Below are 23,207 nucleotides of genomic sequence, written 5' to 3' on the forward strand. Positions count from 1 at the left end.
AACAGTGACACCACTGTTTAAAAAAGGAGGTCGGCAGAAAGCGGGTAATTATAGGCCAGTAAGCTTAACTTTGGTTGTAGGGAAAATGCTGGAATCTATCATTAAGGAGGAAATAGCGGGGCACCTGGAGGGAAATTGTCCCATTGGGCAGACGCAGCATGGGTTCACAAAGGGTAGGTCGTGTCTGACTAATTTGGTAGAATTTTTTGAGGACGTTACCAGTGCAGTAGATAACGGGGAGCCAATGGATGTGGTATATCTGGATTTCCAGAAAGCTTTTGACAAGGTGCCACACAAAAGGTTGCTGCATAAACTAAAGATGCATGGCATTGAGGGTAAAGTGATAGCATGGGTAGAGGATTGGTTAACTAACAGAAAGCAGAGAGTGGGGATAAATGGGTGTTTCTCTGGTTGGCAACCTGTAACTAGTGGGGTCCCTCAAGGATCAGTGTTGGGCCCGCAGTTGTTCACAATTTACAGAGACGATTTGGAGTTGGGGACCAAGTGCAATGTGTCAAAGTTGCAGACGACACTAAGATGAGTGGTAAAGCAAAAAGTGCAGAGGATACCGGAAGTCTGCAGAAGGATTTGGATAGGTTAGGTGAATGGGCTAGGGTCTGGCAGATGGAATTCAATGTTGCCAAGTGTGAGGCTATCCATTTTGGGAGGAATAACAGCAGAATGGATTATTATTTAAACGGCAAGATGTTAAAACATGCTTCTGTGCAGAGAGACCTGGGTGTGCTGGTGCACGAGTCGCAAAAAGCTGGTATGCAGGTGCAACAGGTGATTAAGAAGGCTAATCAAGTTTTGTCTTTCGTTGCTAGAGGGATGGAGTTCAAGACTAGTGAGGTTATGCTGCAATTGTATAGGGTGTTGGTGAGGCCGCATCTGGAGTATTGTGTTCAGTTTTGGTCTCCTTACCTGAGAAAGGACATATTGGCACTGGAGGGAGTGCAGAGGAGATTCACTAGGTTGATCCCAGAGTTGAGGGGATTAGATTATGACGAGAGGTTGAGTAGATTGGGACTGTACTCATTGGAGTTTAGAAGGATGCGGGGGATCTTATTGAAACATATAAAATTATGAAGGGAATAGATAGGATAGATACGGGCAGGTTGTTTCCACTGGTCGGGGAAAGCAGAACTAGGGGGCATAGCCTCAAAATAAGGGGAAGTAGATTTAGGACAGAGTGTAGGAGGAACTTCTTCACCCAAAGGGTTGTGAATCTCTGGAATTCCTTGCCCAGTGAAGCAGTTGAGGCTCCTTCTTTAAACGTTTTTAAGAAAAAGATAGATACCTTTCTAAAGAATAAAGGGATTCGGGGATATGGTGTACGGGCCGGAGAGTGGAGCTGAGTCCACAAAGATCAGCCATGATCTCATTAAATGGCGGAGCCGGCTCGAGGGGCCAGATGGCCTACTCCTGTTCCTAATTCTTATGTTCTTATGTTCTTATGCCGTTTGGTATTGATTTGGCCTCCGAAATCTTTCATTGAATAATGGAGCAAATGCTAGAGGGCATTGACGGAGTGCGGTTTATGTCGACGACGTCATCATCTGGTCCACGACCCCGGAGGAACATACGTTGTGTCTGCAAGAGGTCTTCACACGCATCCATGCTAACGGCCTGAAATTAAATAAAACCTCGTCTTGGGCTCCAGTGGCCTACGCGTCAAGGGCCATGACTCCCACTCCCACTGAGAAAGAATGCCTGGGCCTTCTCACTGGCATCATGAAATTCCACGATTATGTCTGTGGTCTCCCGACCTTTACAGTAGAGACAACCACCGACCCCTGGTGCACATTATACACACGGACATAAATGACATGACACCCAGGCTCCAGCGCATTCTCCTTCATCTCTGCAGGTACGATTTTGAACTCATTTACACGCCCGGAAAGGAGCTAATCATCGCGGATGCCCTGTCGCGTGCGATCACCTCGCCATGCGAGCAGGTAGGCTTCGTAGATGAGATTGAGGCACAGGTGCAACTGTGTGCCAGCACCCTCCTGACATCCGACAAACGACTCGTCATCACTCGAGAAGAGACTGCCAAGGGCCCTCTTCTCCAGCGGGTCATACATCACCTCACGAATGGCTGGCAGAAAGGGCAATGCCCCCAATACTATAATGTGAAGGATGACCTCACTGTTGTCGAGGGGATCCTCCTGAAATTGGATCACATCGTCATCCCATGCAGCCTCCAGAGCTTGGTGCTCACGCAGATACACGAGGGACACCTCGGCATTGAGAAGTGCAGGCGCAGGGCCCGGCAGGCTGTCTATTGGCCCGGCATCAATGAGGACATATCAAACATGGTCCTACATTGCGCGAACTGCCAGCGTTTCCAGCCGGTTCAGCCCAAAGAAATGCTTCAGCAGCACGAGGTCATGACCTCTCCGTGGTCTAAGGTTGGAGTGGACCTTTTTCACGCCAATGGGTGTGACTGCATCCTGATAATTGATTACTTCTCCAGCTATCCCGAGGTAGTGAAATTGTCCGACTTAACATCCAGGACTGTCATAAAGGCCTGCAAGGAGGCATTTGCCAGGCATGGCATCCCACTCACGGTTATGAGCGACAACGGTCCCTGTTTCTATAGTCAAGAATGGCCCGCCTTCGCCAAGCAATATCACTTCCATCACATCACATCGAGCCTGCACTACCCGCAATCGAATGGGAATGTCGAAAAAGGGGTCCATGTCGTGAAACAGATGCTCTGTAAGGCTGCGGACTCAGCTTCAGACTTTAATCTTGCTCTTCTGGTGTACAGGGCTACCCCTCTGTCCAGTGGTATGTCTCCAGCACAGCTCCTTATGAATCGTGACCTGCCGACGACTGTTCCGGCCATTCATGTACCTGACCTGGATCACCTTCTAGTGTTGCAAAAGATGCAGCAGATCAGAACCCGACAGAAGCTGACATATGATGCTCATGCTACTGATCTGTCCGTGCTCTCTCCGAAGGATGCTGTTCGCATCAAGTTGTCTGGTGGAGGCTGGTGAGCTCCTGTTGTTGTGGTTCGACACTCTGCACCCAGGTCGTTTGTGGTTCACATGGCTGATGGATCCATCATCAGGCGCAACAGAAGGGCACTACGCAAACTTGCCTGCCCACCACTGGATCTCACGTTTCCAGATGTCGTTCTGCCTTATACGGACACCTCACTCCACGAGGCCACCAATCTGGCTGCATGCCAACCTGTCAAGGCACCATCGTCCCCGCCTCCACCTCTCAGGCAGTCTACAAGAATACGTCGACAGCCTCAATGACTGGACTTATAAATAGTTCCTTATATATATGCTGTTATGTTTCTGCACGCTAGACACCTTACATGTACCTATCCAATCAATAACCTATTGCTGTACCTAGTTCCTTTTGTAAATATAATGAGCCAACAATTTTTTTTAAAAAGGAGGATGTCATAATATGCACCCATGCACATCATGAGGTAAAAGCAGGCAGTGACAGACACCCAGATGAGTCAATCAATATACAGAACAGAACACGACCAATCACAAGTCAGAACACCAAGGGGGGGTTTAAAACTATAAAACACACAAGGCATCAGCACTCTTTCCACTGGTGATAGCTGTAGTGACAGTCAGGGTGTATAAATCATTCAACACCTTCTGCACGTGGATCAGAGCTAGCCTGGTCTAGATAGTGAGTGTTAGTTTACTTAGAGGAGTCGAGAGTCAACCCACAGGCAGCTGTGTGTTTCGTTACTGGAGTTCAATAAACTCTATTAAACCAACGCCTTTGTTTGCTGTGTGCTTTATCAGTCAACTGCATTGTGTTGCAGTCCGTGTTACCCCAGGGTGAATAACACAACATACCTGACTTGGTTTCATCTCCCTTCATACCCTACCCTTACCCAACAAAAAATGTTCAATCTCAGTTTTGAAATGTTTAAACTAGACTCAATGATTTTTTTGGCAGAGAAAGTTGCTTGTTTTTACTACCATTTCTGTGAAGCTGGGAACAGAAATAAGAGCAGGAATAGGCCACGTGGCCCTTAGAGCCTGCACTCCCATTCAATGCAATCATTATAGAATCCCTACAGCGCAGAAGGAAGCCATTCGGACTAGCAGGTCTGCACCGGCTCCAGGAAAGAGCACCCTACTTAAGCCCACACCTCCAGCCTATCCCCGAAACCCCACCTGACCTTTTTGACACTAAAGGTCAATTTATCATGGCCAATCCACCTAACCTGTCCATCTTTGGACTGTGGGAGAAAACCGGAGCACCCGGAAAAACCCACGCAGACATGGGGAGAAAGTGCAGACTCCACACAGTCAGTCACCTGAGGTCGGAATTGAACCCGGTACCCTGGGGCTGTGAGACAGCAGTGCTAACCATTGTGCCACCATGCCTCCATCACCTCCACTTTCCGACCCACTTTCTGATTTATTTTGATGCGAATGTAAAAAATATGTGCTTCCTGACATGGCATTTAATTTGATCATTGTTCTGCATTCCCCACAAGAGGAAGATTGGAAAAGAATAGGGGCTGGAGTCTCCGATTTCCAGACTAAGTGCTGATGCTGGCGTGGGAACACTGGCGTTTTACGCCAGAAAAACGGCAGAACAGCTGCACCAATTCCAGGACCGTTAGCGAGCTTACAGCCCCGCCGGGTAAAGGTTCCGGCTCCCAAGCCAAAACCGGCTGAAGAATGCCCGGGTCCGTGGGTGTGCATCATGGCGCCGGCCGCTCGCGGACCTGGCCTGCTAAATAATGACCCCTTAGCAACCCCTCTCACCCCCCCCCCCCCCCCCCCCCCTCCCCCCACCGGCCAGCGGCACGGCTCCCTCCCGACTCTGGCGGTGCTGGACATAGTCCACAACGGCCACCCGGGATCCACATAAATGAAATACCATAAGTGTTCCACGCCATCAAGAACTCAGCCCATCAGGGGCGGAGCATCAGGGGAGGGCCTCACGTGACATCCTGAGGCCGTCCAGATGGTGTGAGGCGTACTCGAGGGGGTGGAGCATCGTAATTTTGGCATCGGCGATCGGAGAATCCACCCCCAGATATCCCAATTGATATTTTTCCCCTCCTGTTGGGGTTACTGAGGGCAATTGTTGCTCAAGTTGATGCAGGTTCACTCAGAATGATGGGAAAAAAGGGGCAGCACGGTGGCACAGTGGTTAGCATTGCTGCCTCATGGTGCCGAGGCCCCAGGTTCGATCCCGGCTCTGGGTCACTGTCCGTGTGGAGTTTGCAAATTCTCCCCGTGTTTGCGTGGGTTTCGCCCCCACAACCCAAAAGATGTGCAGAGTAGGTGGATTGGCTACGCTAATTTGCCCCGTAATTGGAAAAAATTAATTGGGTACTCTAAATTTTTTTTTAAAAGAATGATGGAAAAAAATCTTCCTGGAAATATTTTGGACTGTGATGAATCTGATAGTTCTAAAGGAAATTGCATTTGATTGTGACAATGTCCTTCCAAGTTACCACATGCTATTTTTAATTGTCTTACACTGTATACTGAATCTCTTTCTCCTTTTGTCCCCTCTTGTCCATTTAGACCGTTTCCAGCAACTTGAAGCCTTACAAAAAGCAAATGATATGTTCTCTTCCTTGTACACGGACATAGTCAACCAAAGTCTATCCTCTGGTCTCACCACTGAGGAGCAACAGCATTTGGAGACAAAAGAAAAATGTAGAAAAATGCTGAGGAAATTGTCTCAGGACGTGAAGGACTCTCAAAGTTTTGTAGCAAATAACGAGAAAGTTTCAGGAAGGGATAGACAAGTTGCTTTCCATCGTGCTCACCAGTGTATTCCTGAGGACAGTGTTTTGGCACCGCTGACAGCAGCACAGAATGAGGCTGCGAAAAAAGCTCTTGATATGCCTCTTAATATGAAGGAGGGCCAAGTTTGTACCTCTCTGGAAATGGTTGCCAAAGGCAGAGATGGGGAATCCCAACGGATTACATTCCAAACAAAGAAACTGAAAATCTGCACGAGTAATCAGCCACCAGATTCCTTCGAAATGGAAGAGGTAAGCAAAACTGAGAAAATGGAATTCAAGTCACATGCCAGTAAAATAACACACAAAAGTTGATGGACGAGTAGAGATAGCTTAAAAATGTTTGGGGTTTTAGATTTTATAAATGGGGGCATAGAATATCAAAGCAAAGAGGAAAAGCTCTTCATATATACATCATCTGTTAGGCCATAGTTAGAATATTGTGTACAACTTTGGTGACCCTGCTATATGAAGAATGCTAAGGTAATGGAGAGAGTACAAAAATAATCCAAGCACCGTTCTGCATTCCTTTAGTGGCTGTCTTCTGTGTATCTTTGCCTGTGCTTGTTCTCCTTTGAGATTGCTTCCGCAGCACAGAATCATAAGGTGCGATCTAAGCAAAAAAAAAGAATCTGTTCTGGGATTAGAGGGGGGTCATTCTCGGCACTTGTAACCTTCAGTTGAGAAGTTTGCAGACGACCTAGGAGAGTAATCATGAGACACTCAGATCCAGAGCGGCACGTCAGCAATTCTACCGATTTGTTGGACAACACATTGGTGAACTGTTGTAATGTCCTGGAAGCCCATTTGGCATTGAAATCCACATTGATGTTCTGGGTTTCCACGACAGCACTTTGACAAGTGCTGTTTATACTGCAGATTTGCATTGCAAGTTATGACATTGGGCAACAGATACATTATTCATGCAGTCCTGATTGATGGTGGTCAATTAAACAATTAACTGAATCATAGAATTTACAGTGCAGAAGGAGGCCATTTGACCCATTGAGTCACCCTACTTAAGCCGACACCTGCACCCTATCCCCGTAACCCAGTAACTCCACCTAACCTTTTTGGACACTAAATGTTGTTTGCCTGTTCAAGAAAGGGAATAGGGAAATCCCTGGGAATTACAGACCCATCAGTCTTACATCTGTGGTGAGCAAAATATTGGAAATGATTCTGAGAAATAGGATTTATGATTATTTTGAAAAACATAGTTTGATTAAAGATAGTCAGCATGGCCTTGTGAGGGGCAGGTCATGCCTCACAAGCCTCATTGGATTCTTTGAGGATGTGACAAGACACATTGATGAAGGTCGGGCAGTGGATGTGGTGTATATGGATTTCAGTAAGGCATTTGATAAGGTTCTCCATGGTAGGCTCATTCAGAAAGTTAGGATGCATGGGATACAGGGAAATCGGGCCGTCTGGATACAGAATTGGCTGGCCGAAAGAAAACAGCGAGTGGTAGTGGATGGAAAATATTCCGCCTGGAGTTCGGTGACCAGTGGTGCCCCGCAGGGATCTGGTCTGGGACCTCTGCTCTTTGTGGTTTTTACAAATGACTTGGATGAGGAAGTAGAAGGGTGGGTTAGTAAGTTTGACGATGACATGAAGGTTGGGGGAGTTGTAGATAGTGTTGAGGGTTGTTGCAGGTTACAACATGACATTGACAGGATTCAGAGCTGGGCTGAGAAGTGGCAGATGGAGGTCAACCTTGATAATGTGAAGTGATTAATTTTGGAAGGTGGAATTTGAATGCTGAATACAGGGTTAAAGGCAGGATTCTTGGAAGTGTGGAGGAACAGAGGGATCTTGGGGTCCACGTACATGGATCCTTCAAAGTTGCCACCCAGGTTGATAGGGTTGTTAAGAAGGCATGGTGTATTGGCTTTCATTAACAGGGAGATTGAGTTTAAGAGCCGCGAGGTTTTGCTGCAGCTTTATAAAACTCTAGTTAGACCACACTTGGAATAGTGTGTCCAGTTCTGGTCGCCTCATTAGGAAGGCTGTGGATGCTTTGGAAAGGGTACAGAGGAGATTTACCAGGATGCTGCCTGGACTGGAGGGCATGTCTTATGAAGAAAGGTTGAGGGAACTCGGGCTTTTCTCACTGGAGCGAAGAAGGAAGAGAGGTGACTTGATAGAGGTGTACAAGGTGATGAGAGGCATGGATAGAGTGGATAGCCAGAGACTTTTCCCCAGGGCGGAAATGGCTGTCACGAGGGAACATAATTTTAAGGTGATTGAGGAAGGTTTTTTACACAGAGAGTGGTGGGTGCGTGGAATGCACTGCCAGCAGAGGTGGTGGAGTCAGAGTCGTTAGGGGCATTTAAGCGACTCTTAGACAGGCACATGGACAGCAGTAAATTGAAGGGGTATAGGTGAGGTTGATCTTAGATTAGGATAAACGATCGGCACAACGTCGTGGGCTGAAGGGCTTGTACTGTGCTGTACTGTTCTATGTTCTATGTTCTATGTAAAGGCAATTTAGCATGGCCAATCCATCCAGCCTACACATCTTTGGACTGTGGGGGGAAAACGGAGTACCTGGAGGAAACCCACGCAGACATGGGCAAACATGCAGACTCTGCACAGATTGTGATCCAAGCCAAGAATCGAACCTGGGACCCTGGAGTGCTAACCACTGTGCTACTGGGCCGAAACTCCACAAATATCCCCATTTTCAATGACAAGGGGCTTTCTATAGGCCTCCGAAAAGTTCCCGAGATGTAGAGGAAAGGATTGCAAAGATGATTCTGGAGAGGAGCGAAAGCAACAGGGTAGTTGTTATGCAGGACTTTAACTTTCCAAATATTGACTGGAAAACACTATAGTTCGAGTACTTTAGATGGGTCCGTTTTTGTCCAATGTGTGCAGGAGGGTTTCCTGACACAGTATGTAGATAGGCCAACGAGAGGCGAGGCCATTTTGGATTTGGTACTGGGTAATGAACCAGGACAGGTGTTAGATATGGAGGTAGGTCAGCACTTTGGTGATAGTGACCACAATTCGATTATGTTTACTTTAGTGATGGAAAGGGATAGGTATATACCGCAGGGCAAGAGTTATATCTGGGGGAAAGGCAATTATGATGCGATGAGGCAAGACTTAGGATGCACCGGATGGAGAGGAAAACTGCAGGGGATGGGCACAATGGAAATGTGGAGCTTGTTCAAGGAACAGCTACTGCATGTCCTTGATAAGTATGTACCTGTCAGGCAGGGAGGAAGTGGTCGAGCAAGGGAACCGTGGTTAACTAAAGCAGTCAAAACACTTGTCAAGAGGAAGAAGGAGGCTCATGTAAAGATGAGACATGAAGGTTCAGTTAGGGTGCTCAAGAGTTACAAATTAGCTCGGAAGGACCTAAAGAGAGAGCTAAGAAGAGCCAGGAGGGGACATGAGAAGTCTTTGGCAGGTAGGAACAAGGATAACCCTAAAGCTTTCTATAGATACGTCAGGAATAATCAAATGACTAGGGTAAGTGTAGGGCCAGTCAAGGACAGTAGTGGGAAGTTGTGCTTGGAGTCCGAGGAGATAGGAGAGGTGCTGAATGAATATTATTTGTCAGTATTCACACAGGAAAAGGACAATGTTGTCGAGGAGAATACTGAGATTCAGGCTACAAGACTAGAAAGGCTTGAGGTTCATAAGGAGGCGGTGTTAGCAATTCTGGAAAGTGTGAAAATAGATAAGTCCCCTGGGCCGGATGGGATTTATCCTAGGATTCTCTGGGAAGCTAGGGAGGAGATTACTGAGCCTTTGGCTTTGATCTTTAAGTCATCTTTGTCTACAGGAATAGTGCCAGAAGACTGGAGGATAGCAAATGTTATCCCCTTGTTCAAGAAGGGGAGTAGAGACAACCCAGGTAACTATAGACCAGTGTGTCTTACTTCTGTTGTGGGCAAAATCTTGCAAAGGTTTATAAGAGATAGGATGTATAATCACCTGGAAAGGAATAATTTGATTAGAGATAGTCAACATGGTTTTGTGAAGGGTAGGTCGTGCCTCACAAACCTGATTGAGTTCTTTGAGAAGGTGACCAAACAGATGGATGAGGGTAAAGCAGTTGATTGGGTGTATATGGATTTCAGTAAAGCGTTTGAAAAGGTTCCCCATGGTAGGCTACTACAAAAAAAACGGAGGCATGGGATTCAGGGTGATTTTGCAGTTTGGGTCAGAAATTGGCTAGCTGAAAGAAGACAAAGGGTGGTGGTTGATGGGAAATGTTGAGACTGGAGTCCAGTTACTAGTGGTGTACCACAAGGATCTGTTTTGGGGCCACTGCTGTTTGTCATTTTTATAAATGACCAGGAGGAGGACGTAGAAGGATGGGTGAGTAAATTTGCTGATGACACTAAAGTCGGTGGAGTTGTGGACAGTGCGGAAGGATGTTACAAGTTACAGAGGGACATAGATAAGCTGCAGCGCTGGGCTGAGAGGTGGCAAATGGAGTTTAATGCAGAAAAATGTGAGGTGATTCATTTTTGGAGGAATAACAGGAAGACAGAGTACTGGGCGAATGGTAAGATTCTTGGCAGTGTGGATGAGCAGAGAGATCTCGGTGTCCATGTACATAGATCCCTGAAAGTTGCCACCCAGGTTGAGAGGGTTGTTAAGAAGGCGTACGGTGTGTTAGCTTTTATTGGTAGAGGGATTGATTGAGTTTCGGAACCATGAGGTCATGTTGCAGTTGTACAAAACTCTGGTGCGGCCGCATTTGGAGTATTGCGTGCAATTCTGGTCGCCACATTATAGGAAGGATGTGGAAGCATTGGAAAGGGTGCAGAGGAGATTTACCAGAATGTTGCCTGGTATGGAGGGAAGATCTTATGAGGAAAGGCTGAGGGACATGAGGCTGTTTTCATTAGAGAGAACAAGGTTAAGAGGTGACTTAATTGAGGCATACAAGATGATCAGAGGATTAGATAGGGTGGACAGTGAGAGCCTTTTTCCTCAGATGGTGATGTCTAGCACGTTGGGACATAGCTTTAAATTGAGGGGAGATAGAATAAGACAGATGTCAGAGGTAGGTTCTTTACTCAGAGAGTAGTAAGGGCGTGGAATGCCCTGCTTGGACTCGCCAACACTAAGGGCATTCAAATGGTCATTGGATAGACATATGGACGATAAGGGAATAGTGTAGATTGGCTTTAGAGTGGTTTCACAGGTCGGCGCAACATCGAGAGACGAAGGGCCTGTACTGCTCTGTAATGTTCTAGGGTCTCTGTTCTATACCATCTAACAAGACTTGTCTCAGGGCATCAGCAGGGAATACAGAATCACCCTCCATCAATCTCCTGCAGGTTACCATTCACCTGAAACCAGCCATAGTAATGCTGTGGCTACACAAGTAGGCCAGGGGCTGAAAATTCTGTGGTGAGTAACTCGCCTCCTGACTTCCCAAAGCTTGATCACCATTTACAAGGCTCAAGTGAGATGGAACAGTTTCTATTTTCCTGGATGAGTGCAGCTCCAGCAGCACTCAAAACGATGGACACCATCCAGGGCAAACTGCTTGGTTGGTACCCCATCTACCACTTCTCCCTCAACTCACCGAGGTTCCTGAGGCAGCACCTTTCAAACCCACAACCACTACCCTCTAGAATGACAAGGCAGCAGATATATGGGAACACCGCCACTTGCAAAATCCCCTTTTAGCCACTCATCATCCTGATTTGGAAATATATCACCGTTCCGACACTGTCACTGGGTCAAAATTCTGGAACTTCCTCTCTAATAGCACTGTAGGTGTACCTACACCTCATGTACTGCAGCAGTTCAAGAAGACAGCTCATCAGCACATTCTGATGGGCAATTAGGGATGTGCAATAAATGCTGGGTTTGCCAGCGATGTCCACATCATGTGAAAGTATACTTTTTTATAAATGAGGTCAGGAGAAAGAGTAAATAAATGATTAGCAAAGACAATCTGTACCCAGAAGGATGCAGCTATTGAGAGAGACTGAAGAGACTGGGGCTCCTTAGAAAAAAGGCTGAGAGGTGACCTGATTTCCTTCAAAATAGGAATGTGTTTTATCGGTTAGACAAAGAGAAGTTGTTTCATTTGTAGATTAATGTAAAAGTATAGAACCCCAACAGTGCAGAAGCAGGCCATTCGGCCCATTGAATGTGGGAAGAGCACACTACCTAAGCCCATGCCTCCCACCCTATCGGCGTAACCCGGTAATCCCATCTAACCTAGTGTACACTAAGGGGTAATTGGTCATGGCCAATCCACCTAACCTGCATACCTTTGGACAGTGAGATGAAACCGGACCACCCGGAGGAAACCCACGCAGACACGGGGAGAATGTGCAAACTCCACACAGACAGCCACCCGAGGCTGGAATTGAACCCAGGTCCCTGGTGCTGTCAGGCAGCAGTGATAACCACTGTGTCACCATGCGCCCCCCCCCCCCCCCGATTAGGCCATAAATATAAGATAATCACAAATGAATTCAGGAGAATCTTTACTCAGAGAGTGATGAAAACGTGGAACTCACTCCACAAGAAATGAGAGAAGCACATAGCATAGATGCTTTTTAATATGAAGCTAGATATGTACATGAGGGGGTAAAATGGAAGGATATGCTGACAGCTTGAAATTAAGTGAAGTGAAGGCATGTGTGGAACATAGGTCAGGTGGACCAGATAATGTGTTTCGGTATTTATTTTTCTATGTTTCTTTGCTAGCTGTAAAGCATGTTGGAACGTGCGATGGTCAGAAATGCAAAATGTAAATATAAAATTCTATGATGTGGAGATGCCGGCGTTGGACTGGGGTGAGCACAGTACGAAGTCTTACAACACCAGGTTAAAGTCCAACAGGTTTGTTTCAATGTCACTAGCTTTCGGAGCGCTGCTCCTTCCTCAGGTGAATGAAGAGGTCTGTTCCAGAAACACATATATAGACAAATTCAAAGATGCCAAACAATGCTTGGAATGCGAGCATTAGCAGGTGATTAAATCTTTACAGATCCAGAGATGGGGTAACCCCAGGTTAAAGAGGTGTGAATTGTACCAAGCCAGGACAGTTGGTAGGATTTCGCAGGCCAGATGGTGGGGGATGAATATAATGCGACATGAATCCCAGGTCCCGGTTGAGGCCGCACTCATGTGTGCGGAACTTGGCTATAAGTTTCTGCTCGGCGATTCTGCGTTGTCGCGGGTCCTGAAGGCCGCCTTGGAGAACGCTTACCCGGAGATCAGAGGCTGAATGCCCTTGACTGCTGAAGTGTTCCCCGACTGGAAGGGAACATTCCTGCCTGGTGATTGTTGCGCGATGTCCGTTCATTCGTTGTCGCAGCGTCTGCATGGTCTCGCCAATGTACCACGCTTCGGGACATCCTTTCCTGCAGCGTATGAGGTAGACAACGTTGGCCGAGTCGCACGAGTATGTACCGCGTACCTGGTGGGTGGTGTTCTCACGTGTAATAGTGGTATCCATGTCGATGATCCAGCACGTCTTGCAGAGATTGCCATGACAGGGTTGTGTGGTGTCGTGGTCACTGTTCTGAAGACTGGGTAGTTTGCTGCAAACAATGGTTCGTTTGAGGTTGCGCGGTTGTTTGAAGGCAAGTAGTGGGGGTGTGGGGATGACCTTGGCAAGATGTTCATCGTCATCAATGACGTGTTGAAGGCTGTGAAGAAGATGACGTAGTTTCTCCGCTCCGGGGAAGTACTGGACGACGAAGGGTATTCTGTCGGTTGTGTCCCATGTTTGTCTTCTGAGGAGGTCGGTCCGGTTTTTCGCTGTGGCGCGTTGGAACTGTCGATCGATGAGTCGAGTGCCATATCCCGTTCGTACGAGTGCAACTTTCAACGTCTGTAGAAGTCTGTTACGCTCCTCCTCGTCTGAGCAGATCCTGTGTATACGGAGCGCTTGTCCATAGGGGATGGCTTCTTTAATGTGTTTAGGGTGGAAGCTGGAGAAGTGGAGCATCATGAGGTTATCCGTAGGTTTGCGGTAAAGCGAAGTGCTGAGGTAACCGTCCTTGATGGAGACGAGTGTGTCCAAGAATGCAACTGATTTTGGAGAGTAGTCCATGGTGAGTCTGATGGTTGGATGGAACTTATTAATGTCATCGTGTAGTCGTTTCAGTGATTCTTCGCCATGGGTCCAAAGGAAAAAAATGTCATCGATGTATCTGGTGTATAACATCGGTTGAAGGTCCTGTGCGGTGAGTAGGTCCTGTTCAAACTTGTGCATGAAGGTGTTGGCGTATTGGGGTGCGAGTTTGGTCCCCATGGCTGTTCCGTGCGTCTGGATGAAGAACTTGTTGTCGAAGGTGAAGACGTTGTGATCCAGAATGAAGCGGATGAGTTGCAGAATTGCGCCTGGAGATTGGCAGTTGTCGGTGTTGAGTACTGAGGCTGTTGCAGCAATGCCGTCGTCATGGGGGATGCTGGTGTAGAGTGCCGAGACGTCCATTGTGACGAGGAATGTTCCTGGTTCAACTGGTCCATGGGTGCTGAGTTTCTGTAGGAAGTCCGTCGTGTCGCGACAGAAGCTGGGTGTACCTTGTACGATGGGTTTCAAGATGCCCTCGATGTAGCCAGAGAGGTTCTCACACAGGGTCCCATTGCCTGAAACGATAGGGCGGCCTGGTGTGTTGGCCTTATGTATTTTCGGGAGGCAGTAGAGATCTCCAATGCGGGGAGTACGTGGGATGAGAGCACGTAGGGTGCTCTGAAGATCTGGATCCAAGGTCTTGATCAGTCTGTTAAGTTGACAGATGTGTTCCTTGGTCGGATCTGCGGGTAACTGTCTGTAGTGTTCTTGGTTGTTCAGTTGTCGGTATACTTCTTTGCAGTAGTCCGTTCTGTTCAGTATGACCGTGGCCCCTCCTTTGTCTGCTGGTTTGATGACGATGCTGCGGTTGGTCTTGAGAGCGTGGATGGCATTGCGTTGTGCTTGGGTGACGTTCGGGGCTGTCTTGTGAATGCGACTGATGAATCTGGCATTGACGCGACTCCTGACGGCTTGAGCATACATGTCGAGTCTAAGGCAGCGGCCTTCCGGAGGGGTCCAATTCGACTCTTTCCTCTTCGGTTGCTGCACCGCAGATCTCTCGGTCTGCTGTTCATGTTCATTGGTAGTCTGCTTGGGTTCGCTGTTGGCCTCTTGGGGTCTGTGGAAGAATTCCCGGAGCCTCATTCGCCTAATGAATTCCTCCGTGTCTGCCGCGAGACTGATGGGGTCCATTTTGGTGGTGGTGCAGAAATTGAGCCCTCTGCTGAGGACTTCGATTTCATCTGGTTGAAAGTGTTCAGTATGACAGTGGAGGGGCCACTGTCATACTGAACAGAACGGACTACTGCAAAGAAGTATACCGACAACTGAACAACCAAGAACACTACAGACAGTTACCCGCAGATCCGACCAAGGAACACATCCGCCAACTTAACAGACTGATCAAGACCTTGGATCCAGATCTTCAGAGCACCCTACGTGCTCTCATCCCACATACTCCCCGCATTGGAGATCTCTACTGCCTCCCGAAAATACATAAGGCCAACACACCAGGCCGCCCTATCGTTTCAGGCAATGGGACCCTGTGTGAGAACCTCTCTGGCTACATCGAGGGCATCTTGAAACCCATCGTACAAGGTACACCCAGCTTCTGTCGCGACACGACGGACTTCCTACAGAAACTCAGCACCCATGGACCAGTTGAACCAGGAACATTCCTCGTCACAATGGACGTCTCGGCACTCTACACCAGCATCCCCCATGACGACGGCATTGCTGCAACAGCCTCAGTACTCAACACCGACAACTGCCAATCTCCAGACGCAATTCTGCAACTCATCCGCTTCATTCTGGATCACAACGTCTTCACCTTCGACAACAAGTTCTTCATCCAGATGCACGGAACAGCCATGGGGACCAAATTCGCACCCCAATATGCCAACATCTTCATGCACAAGTTTGAACAGGACCTACTCACCGCACAGGACCTTCAACCGATGTTATACACCAGATACATCGATGACATTTTTTTCCTTTGGACCCATGGCGAAGAATCACTGAAACGACTACACGATGACATTAATAAGTTCCATCCAACCATCAGACTCACCATGGACTACTCTCCAAAATCAGTTGCATTCTTGGACACACTCGTCTCCATCAAGGACGGTCACCTCAGCACTTCGCTTTACCGCAAACCTACGGATAACCTCATGATGCTCCACTTCTCCAGCTTCCACCCTAAACACATTAAAGAAGCCATCCCCTATGGACAAGCGCTCCGTATACACAGGATCTGCTCAGACGAGGAGGAGCGTAACAGACATCTACAGACGTTGAAAGATGCCCTCGTACGAACGGGATATGGCACTCGACTCATCGATCGACAGTTCCAACGCGCCACAGCGAAAAACCGGACCGACCTCCTCAGAAGACAAACATGGGACACAACCGACAGAATACCCTTCGTCGTCCAGTACTTCCCCGGAGCGGAGAAACTACATAATCTTCTTCACAGCCTTCAACACGTCATTGATGACGATGAACATCTTGCCAACGTCATCCCCACACCCCCACTACTTGCCTTCAAACAACCGCGCAACCTCAAACGAACCATTGTTTGCAGCAAACTACCCAGTCTTCAGAACAGTGACCACGACACCACACAACCCTGTCATGGCAATCTCTGCAAGACGTGCTGGATCATCGACATGGATACCACTATTACACGTGAGAACACCACCCACCAGGTACGCGGTACATACTCGTGCGACTCGGCCAACGTTGTCTACCTCATACGCTGCAGGAAAGGATGTCCCGAAGCGTGGTACATTGGCGAGACCATGCAGACGCTGCGACAACGAATGAACGGACATCGCGCAACAATCACCAGGCAGGAATGTTCCCTTCCAGTCGGGGAACACTTCAGCAGTCAAGGGCATTCAGCCTCTGATCTCCGGGTAAGCGTTCTCCAAGGCGGCCTTCAGGACCCGCGACAACGCAGAATCGCCGAGCAGAAACTTATAGCCAAGTTCCGCACACATGAGTGCGGCCTCAACCGGGACCTGGGATTCATGTCGCATTATATTCATCCCCCACCATCTGGCCTGCGAAATCCTACCAACTGTCCTGGCTTGGTACAATTCACACCTCTTTAACCTGGGGTTACCCCATCTCTGGATCTGTAAAGATTTAATCACCTGCTAATGCTCGCATTCCAAGCATTGTTTGGCATCTTTGAATTTGTCTATATATGTGTTTCTGGAACAGACCTCTTCATTCACCTGAGGAAGGAGCAGCGCTCCGAAAGCTAGTGACATCGAAACAAACCTGTTGGACTTTAACCTGGTGTTGTAAAATTCTATGTAATTGTGTGACAACGGGTTTAAAGGAATTTTTGTCCCAGATGGCAGCTTAGTGCTGTAGTCGATTCTGCTTCACTAGCTGTAAAGCAGGTTTAAAATTGGTGTGCTGTTAACAAGATAATCCATTTCAGAACCCATTGACCCAGAGTAGAAACAAGTTATCCTTGATCCCATGGATTTCCTAAGAATAATTGGGAAAGGGGTAATGGAGGAAAATTCAGGCCATTATGTGTTCTTTTCGTTGCACATTCTCAGGATGTCCACAGTGTTTTGCAACTAATTATTAACATTCAAAACACTAGTCTTTGTTTAGGAGATAGGCACTGCTGCCAGGTTGTGCACAGTGTGATCCGACAAAGTATAAATTAACAAATAATCAGTTAATTTGTGTTTAAATGTGTTTCTTTAGGAATGTAGATGGTAATAATAACAACCCTTATTGTCGAAAGTGAGCTTACATTAACACTGCAATGAAGTTACTGTGAAAAGCCCCTAGTCGCCACAGTCCGACGCCTGTTCGGGTACACAGCGGGAGAATTTAGAATGTCCAAATTACCTAACAGCACATCTTTTGGGACTTGTGGGAGGAAACCGGAGCACCCGGAGGAAACCCGCGCAGACACAGGAGAACGTGCAGACAGTGACACAAGCTGGAATCGAACCTGGACCCTGGAGCTGTGAAGCCACTCCACTGTGCGACCGTGCCGCCAGGACAGGAGGTCAGGATAAGAAGGAAAACTTTCCTCTTGATGTCTTGTCTCATGGCTCATCTTTTTTTTTCGTTCATGGGGCATGGGCATCGCAGGCTGGGCCAGCATTTATTACCCATCCTTAATTGCTGTGGGTCTGGAGTCACATGCAGGCCAGACCAGGTAAGGATGGCAGATTTCCTTCCCTAAAGGACATTCGTGAACCAGATGGGTTTTTATGACAATCGACAATGGTTTCATGGTCATCATTAGACTTTTCATTCCAGATTTTTATTGAGTTCAAATTTCACCATCTGCAGTGGTGGGATTTGAACCCAGGTCCCCAGAGCATTACCCTGGGTTTCTCGTAAATACCACGATGCCACCGGCTCCCCTCAGCTGCATCAGAGTCAATGCGGGATGTCCTGAGTATTTCAATAAAAAACATGCTACATTAATTTGGTGCTGTTTTGTTATTATGTTCAATATATTTATCAATAGTCTTAGGATATTTGTGAATGCTCGTAATATGTCACAAACAAGATATAAATTGAACATGATCATGTTTCTTTTATGTCTCAGGTCCAGAGCTTTGATGAAGATAGTTGTGCAAGAATGGCTACCAACAAAATATTTTTAGGTCAGTGTATGTTTTAGTCACAAGATCTACAAGGTTGAATGTTGAAAGAAAAAACAATCATACTCAAATGTTTTAAATTTTCTGAACAATATTTAATCACAGATTTTTTCCCACACATTCATATTTAAAGATTCCTCTCCGATAGCCTTTTCATGTTTGAGGGCATGTCAGTATTTCTTTGTGTTTAATCTTCTTTACACCAACAGCTACTCTTTCATAGCTGTGAAAATGATCTGCCAATGTGTTTTATGTTTATCTCTCTCCTAAGGTTTACTTCCGGATTCCCCCACCAGACCCACGGGGATGACCCGATTGATCTCCCTGTGGGATTGTGGAATACGAGCTCCCCGCTGAGGGTAGGAGGTCCAACCGCAGAGCTCGTTAAAATCCACCAATAAAGTCAACCAGGAAGGGAACTGGCATCTTTGGCTGGTCCCAGCTGGGACTGGTTGTACTCTCTGCCGCTTTGTGGCCTTGCATTTATATTGGAAAAAACAAATTGGGCTTTAAAGCTTTTTGCGACACCTGTGATTGTAATACTGGTGACGAGGCAAAAAAAAACAGAACTACATGCGGCGCTGCTGGGCATCCAGACCGTGACTGAATCTGGCTAAAGAGGAACAAGGTTAGAACCGATTTAAAAATGATGTGGAGATGCCGGCGTTGGACTGGGGTGAGCACAGTACGAAGTCTTACAACACCAGGTTAAAGTCCAACAGGTTTGTTTCGATGTCACTAGCTTTCGGAGCGCTGCTCCTTCCTCAGGTGAATTTAAAAATGCCACTCCTCGGGAGATTCAATACTTTTGATGCGACTGTAGAAGACTGGGCACAGTACGCTGAGAGAATGTGTTACCTTTTTTAGGGCAAACACCATGATAGAGGATGACCACCAAGAACGTGATACTCCTGACCACCTGTGGGGCCCCTACTTTTAGCGTCATCAAAAGCCTGACCTACCTTATCCAAAACATTTGACAAACTGGTGGTACTCGTGATGGACCACTATGACCCCAAACCATCCAAAGGTACCGGTTCAATACAACCGGAAGAACCCAGAGGAGTTAGTTAGAGAGTTTTTGGCATGCCTACACAAGCTGACTGAGCATGGGATTATGGGCCATCCCTGCTGCAGATGCTGAAGGATCACCATGCGTGCGGAATCAACATCATGGTAACCAAGCAAATGTTGCTGGCTGAACCATCTTTGGACTTGAAAAGGGCCATAGAGATCTCACTCTCACATGAAAATACAGTAAATGGAGTTCCCTGGCTTGCTCGAGATGGAGGTGAATAGCGTTGGACATTCAGGCAAACAGCACCCTCATAAGAATAGAACCTGTGGGACCCAGCACTTGCCTGAGTAATGTCGGGGCCAGACTCATTGGCCGAGGAACTCTACAGCTTGGCGAAACGTTTCCTCTGAACCCCAGGTGAAGGGTTCACAGCGGTGCTGCACCTGTGGTCAGAGGAACCATAGGGACCAGAAACGTCAACTCAGCCAACAAGTGGGCTGCTGAAGTCAGGGACATGCCCGCCTAGATCTAGGGCTTTACACCTAGGGCAGCTCGATGAGGACGAGTGCATGCAGTTAACTTGCATTGCCGCATCAAGAATAGCCCTCATCAAAGTCACCGTCCAGGTTAATGAACACCCACTTGAAATGGAAATTGACACTGAGGCTGTGGCCTTGGTAGTAGGACTGAAGACGTGCCAGAAAGTCAGGGCAGGAATCCAATGCCTGGATCTGTGAGACACCGAGTCACATCCGGCAACGTACAGGGGAGAACCGTTGGCCATCGCAGGCCTGATGATGACTCCAATTGCCTATGGGCAGCAGTCCATTCATTTGCCATTGAATGTGGTACAAGGCCTGGACTCAGTCTGTTGGGCCACAACTGGCGGCACGGTAGCACAGTGGTTAGCACTGTTGCTTCACAGCTCCAGGGTCCTAGATTCAATTTCAGGCTTGGGTCACTGTCTGTGCGGTGTCTGCACATTCGTCCCGTGTCTGCGTGGGTTTCCTCCGGGTGTTCCGGTTTCCTCCCACAGTCCAAAGATGTGCAAGTTAGGTGGATTTGCAATGCTAAATTGCCCTTAGTGTCCCAAAAAAAGGTTAGGTGGGTTGCTGGGTTACGGGCGTGGGGTGGAGGTGTGGGCTTAAGTGGGGTGCTCTTTCCAAGGTCCGGTGCAGACTCGATGGGCCGAATGGCCTTCTGCAGTGTAATTCTATTAACTGGCCGCAGAAGCTCCACCTAGACTGGCAGCAGATTTTCAAGATGTGACAAGGTCCTAGGGAAATACCCGGAAGTTTTCCAGGTTGGCCTGGGAAAAATAAAGGGTGCCATGGCCAAAATCTACACAGATCCAGAAGCACAACCAAACTATTTTAGGGCCTGGCCAGTTCGTTTTGCTTTGTTGGTGAAGGTGAATAATGAGAGCTCAACCAACTGGAAAACCTCGGAACAATTCATCCTGTACTGTTGACAGAGTGGGCAGCGCCTGTAGCCCCGGTGCTGAAGCTTGATAAAACCGTCCACCTATGTAGTGATCACAAGTTGATGGTGAACAAGGACTCTCATTCGGGTGGGTACCCCATGCCTTACATGGAGGACATTCCTTTTCAAAACTTGGCATGAGTTACGTACACACCTCCAGCTGGCGCTAGATGCGGCATCCAGAATGTTCACCACATCAATACCCACAGGGGTCTTTAAGAATATATAAGGCTGCCATTTGGGGTATCATCTACGTGTGTGATTTTTCAGAGAGTCATGGAAAGCATCCAGTAAGGGGTTCCAAGGAGGACAATTTAATTGGATGATGTCCTGATCACTGGAGACACCAAAAGGAGCACTTGAACAACTTGGAGAAAATCCTCTGCCGGTTTTCTGAGGCAGTCATCTGCCTAAAAAGGGACAAGTGCATTTCTTACGCAAAAGCAATCGAATACAAGGATGGTTTGCGTGTCCAATGGAGGAGAAGGTAGGGCCATCAAACAAACCCCCATGCCTGAGGATGCGACCGAACTACGGTTATTCCTAGGAATCGTAAACTCATCTCGAACTTGGCGACCATTCCAGCACCACTACACACACGACTGGGCATGTAGGGTGCCATAAGAAGAGGCATTTGCCAAGGTGAAGCGACAACTGTCGCTTTGAGGCCTGCTGACACATCATGACTCTACCAAGCAACTCTTTGTTACATCCCATATGGGATTGGGGTGCTGTTATCTCACCGGATGGACAATGGGATAGAGAGGCCAATAGCCTATGCATTGAAAACTTTGATCAATGAAAAGCGTAAAATGCTCAGATCAAGAAGGAAGGGCTGGCCTTACTCATCGCAATGAATACATTTATGGGTGGCATTTTACCATCATATCGGACCACTTTTACTAATGAGAAATTCTCGCACTTCATGAAGTCGAATGGGGTAAAACACATTCTGACTGTCCCATACCACCCCTCTTCAAATGTCCTGCCAGAGTGGGTGGCACAGACATTTAAGAGCGGCATGAGGAAGCAGGCCACGGAATTCATGGAGTCAAAGTTGGTGCAATTCCTATTCCACTATCGTACCACACCACATAGAAGGACCGAGTGGCAGCAGCGCAACTACTGATGGGCCAAAGATTAAGGATCACATTCCCTGATATTGGCAGGAAAGTGAAGAGGAGACAGGACCTCCAGAAAGAATACCACAGCAGACAGACGTAGGACCAAGGGATTCGGCCAGGGAACACGGTATATGTCCCAAGGGGCAACATCTGCCAGGGGCCCAGCCACAGAGATGCGCGAGGTGAAAGACTCCGGGTCTGACATGGTAACACAGGTGTCCATAGTTTCAGATGACAGTTTCACCAGGGAGCGGTCACCGATGCTGCCCCCACCAGACGGTTGCCGCGGAAGCGACACTCACCAATGCATTACACCCCCCCGCCACCCCCCCCCCCCTCCCCCAACCCAGCCCTGCTACCACTGGAAGTGCTATCACGAATGAAGGGTAGAAGGAGGCCCTCTCCACCCTCCACGACAGATAGACTTGCAGACTTCGGGGGAGAGGGATGTTATAGTGCCCACGAGACCGATGGCAATGACCCGATTCAATTAACCGTGAGGCTCATGGACACATGCTCCCTCGCTGAGGGGCGGGGGCCTAATAGTGGGGCTCATTAAAATCCACTGATTAAAGCCGGCCAGGAAGGGAACCTTCTGATGGTCCAGTTGGAACTGGTTGTACTCCCTACTGCTTTGCGGCTTGCATTTACTTTCGAATAAGCAAATTGGCTTTCAACTTTTTCGAGACTCCTGTGATTGTAGTACCCTCTGACTTCCTGTTGCACTTTGGTCAGAAGGGCAGGAGACTGACAGGGACCAAAGGACCAAAGGTCCTCCTTCCACTCCTTTCCTTGAACTTCTCTTCTAGTGGTGTCTGGGACGTTTCGGGACGTTAGCAATTAATTGTACTTCAGTTGGGTATTTCTGAAAAATGACTGCATCGCGCTGCCTTTGCTTTTAAAAATAATGTCAACAAAGAGAGTGTGGTTTGTTATTTGTGCAAAACACGAAACCAGGAAGCAAAAGGAAAGAGCCGTGAGGAGAGGAAACCTACATTAAAGACTAACTATTGCCAAGCATGTGCATCTGAAATAATTATGAACATTGTTTAAAGCACTACCAATTGGTAATGAGCGATAGCCAATTCACTCTGGCAGCATGGTAGCATAGTGGTTAGCACAGTTGCTTCACAGCTGCAGGGTCCCAGGTTCG

At 47.7% G+C, this 23,207-nt stretch overlaps 1 protein-coding gene across 4 annotated transcripts in view; it reads left to right on the forward strand.

Annotated features, from left to right (window-relative positions):
- Positions 1-23,207, forward strand: part of itprid1 (ITPR interacting domain containing 1) — a 302,950-nt gene that overhangs the window by 185,135 nt on the left and 94,608 nt on the right. For all 4 annotated transcript variants that reach the window (XM_072467364.1, XM_072467365.1, XM_072467366.1 and 1 more), the window contains 2 exons: positions 5,538-6,013; positions 18,376-18,433. In XM_072467364.1, the coding sequence (XP_072323465.1) occupies positions 5,538-6,013; positions 18,376-18,433 (534 nt within the window). The remainder of the gene's footprint in view (positions 1-5,537; positions 6,014-18,375; positions 18,434-23,207) is intronic.

The sequence above is a fragment of the Scyliorhinus torazame genome, chromosome 11, assembly GCF_047496885.1.
Source record: "Scyliorhinus torazame isolate Kashiwa2021f chromosome 11, sScyTor2.1, whole genome shotgun sequence".
Lineage (NCBI taxonomy): Eukaryota > Metazoa > Chordata > Chondrichthyes > Carcharhiniformes > Scyliorhinidae > Scyliorhinus > Scyliorhinus torazame.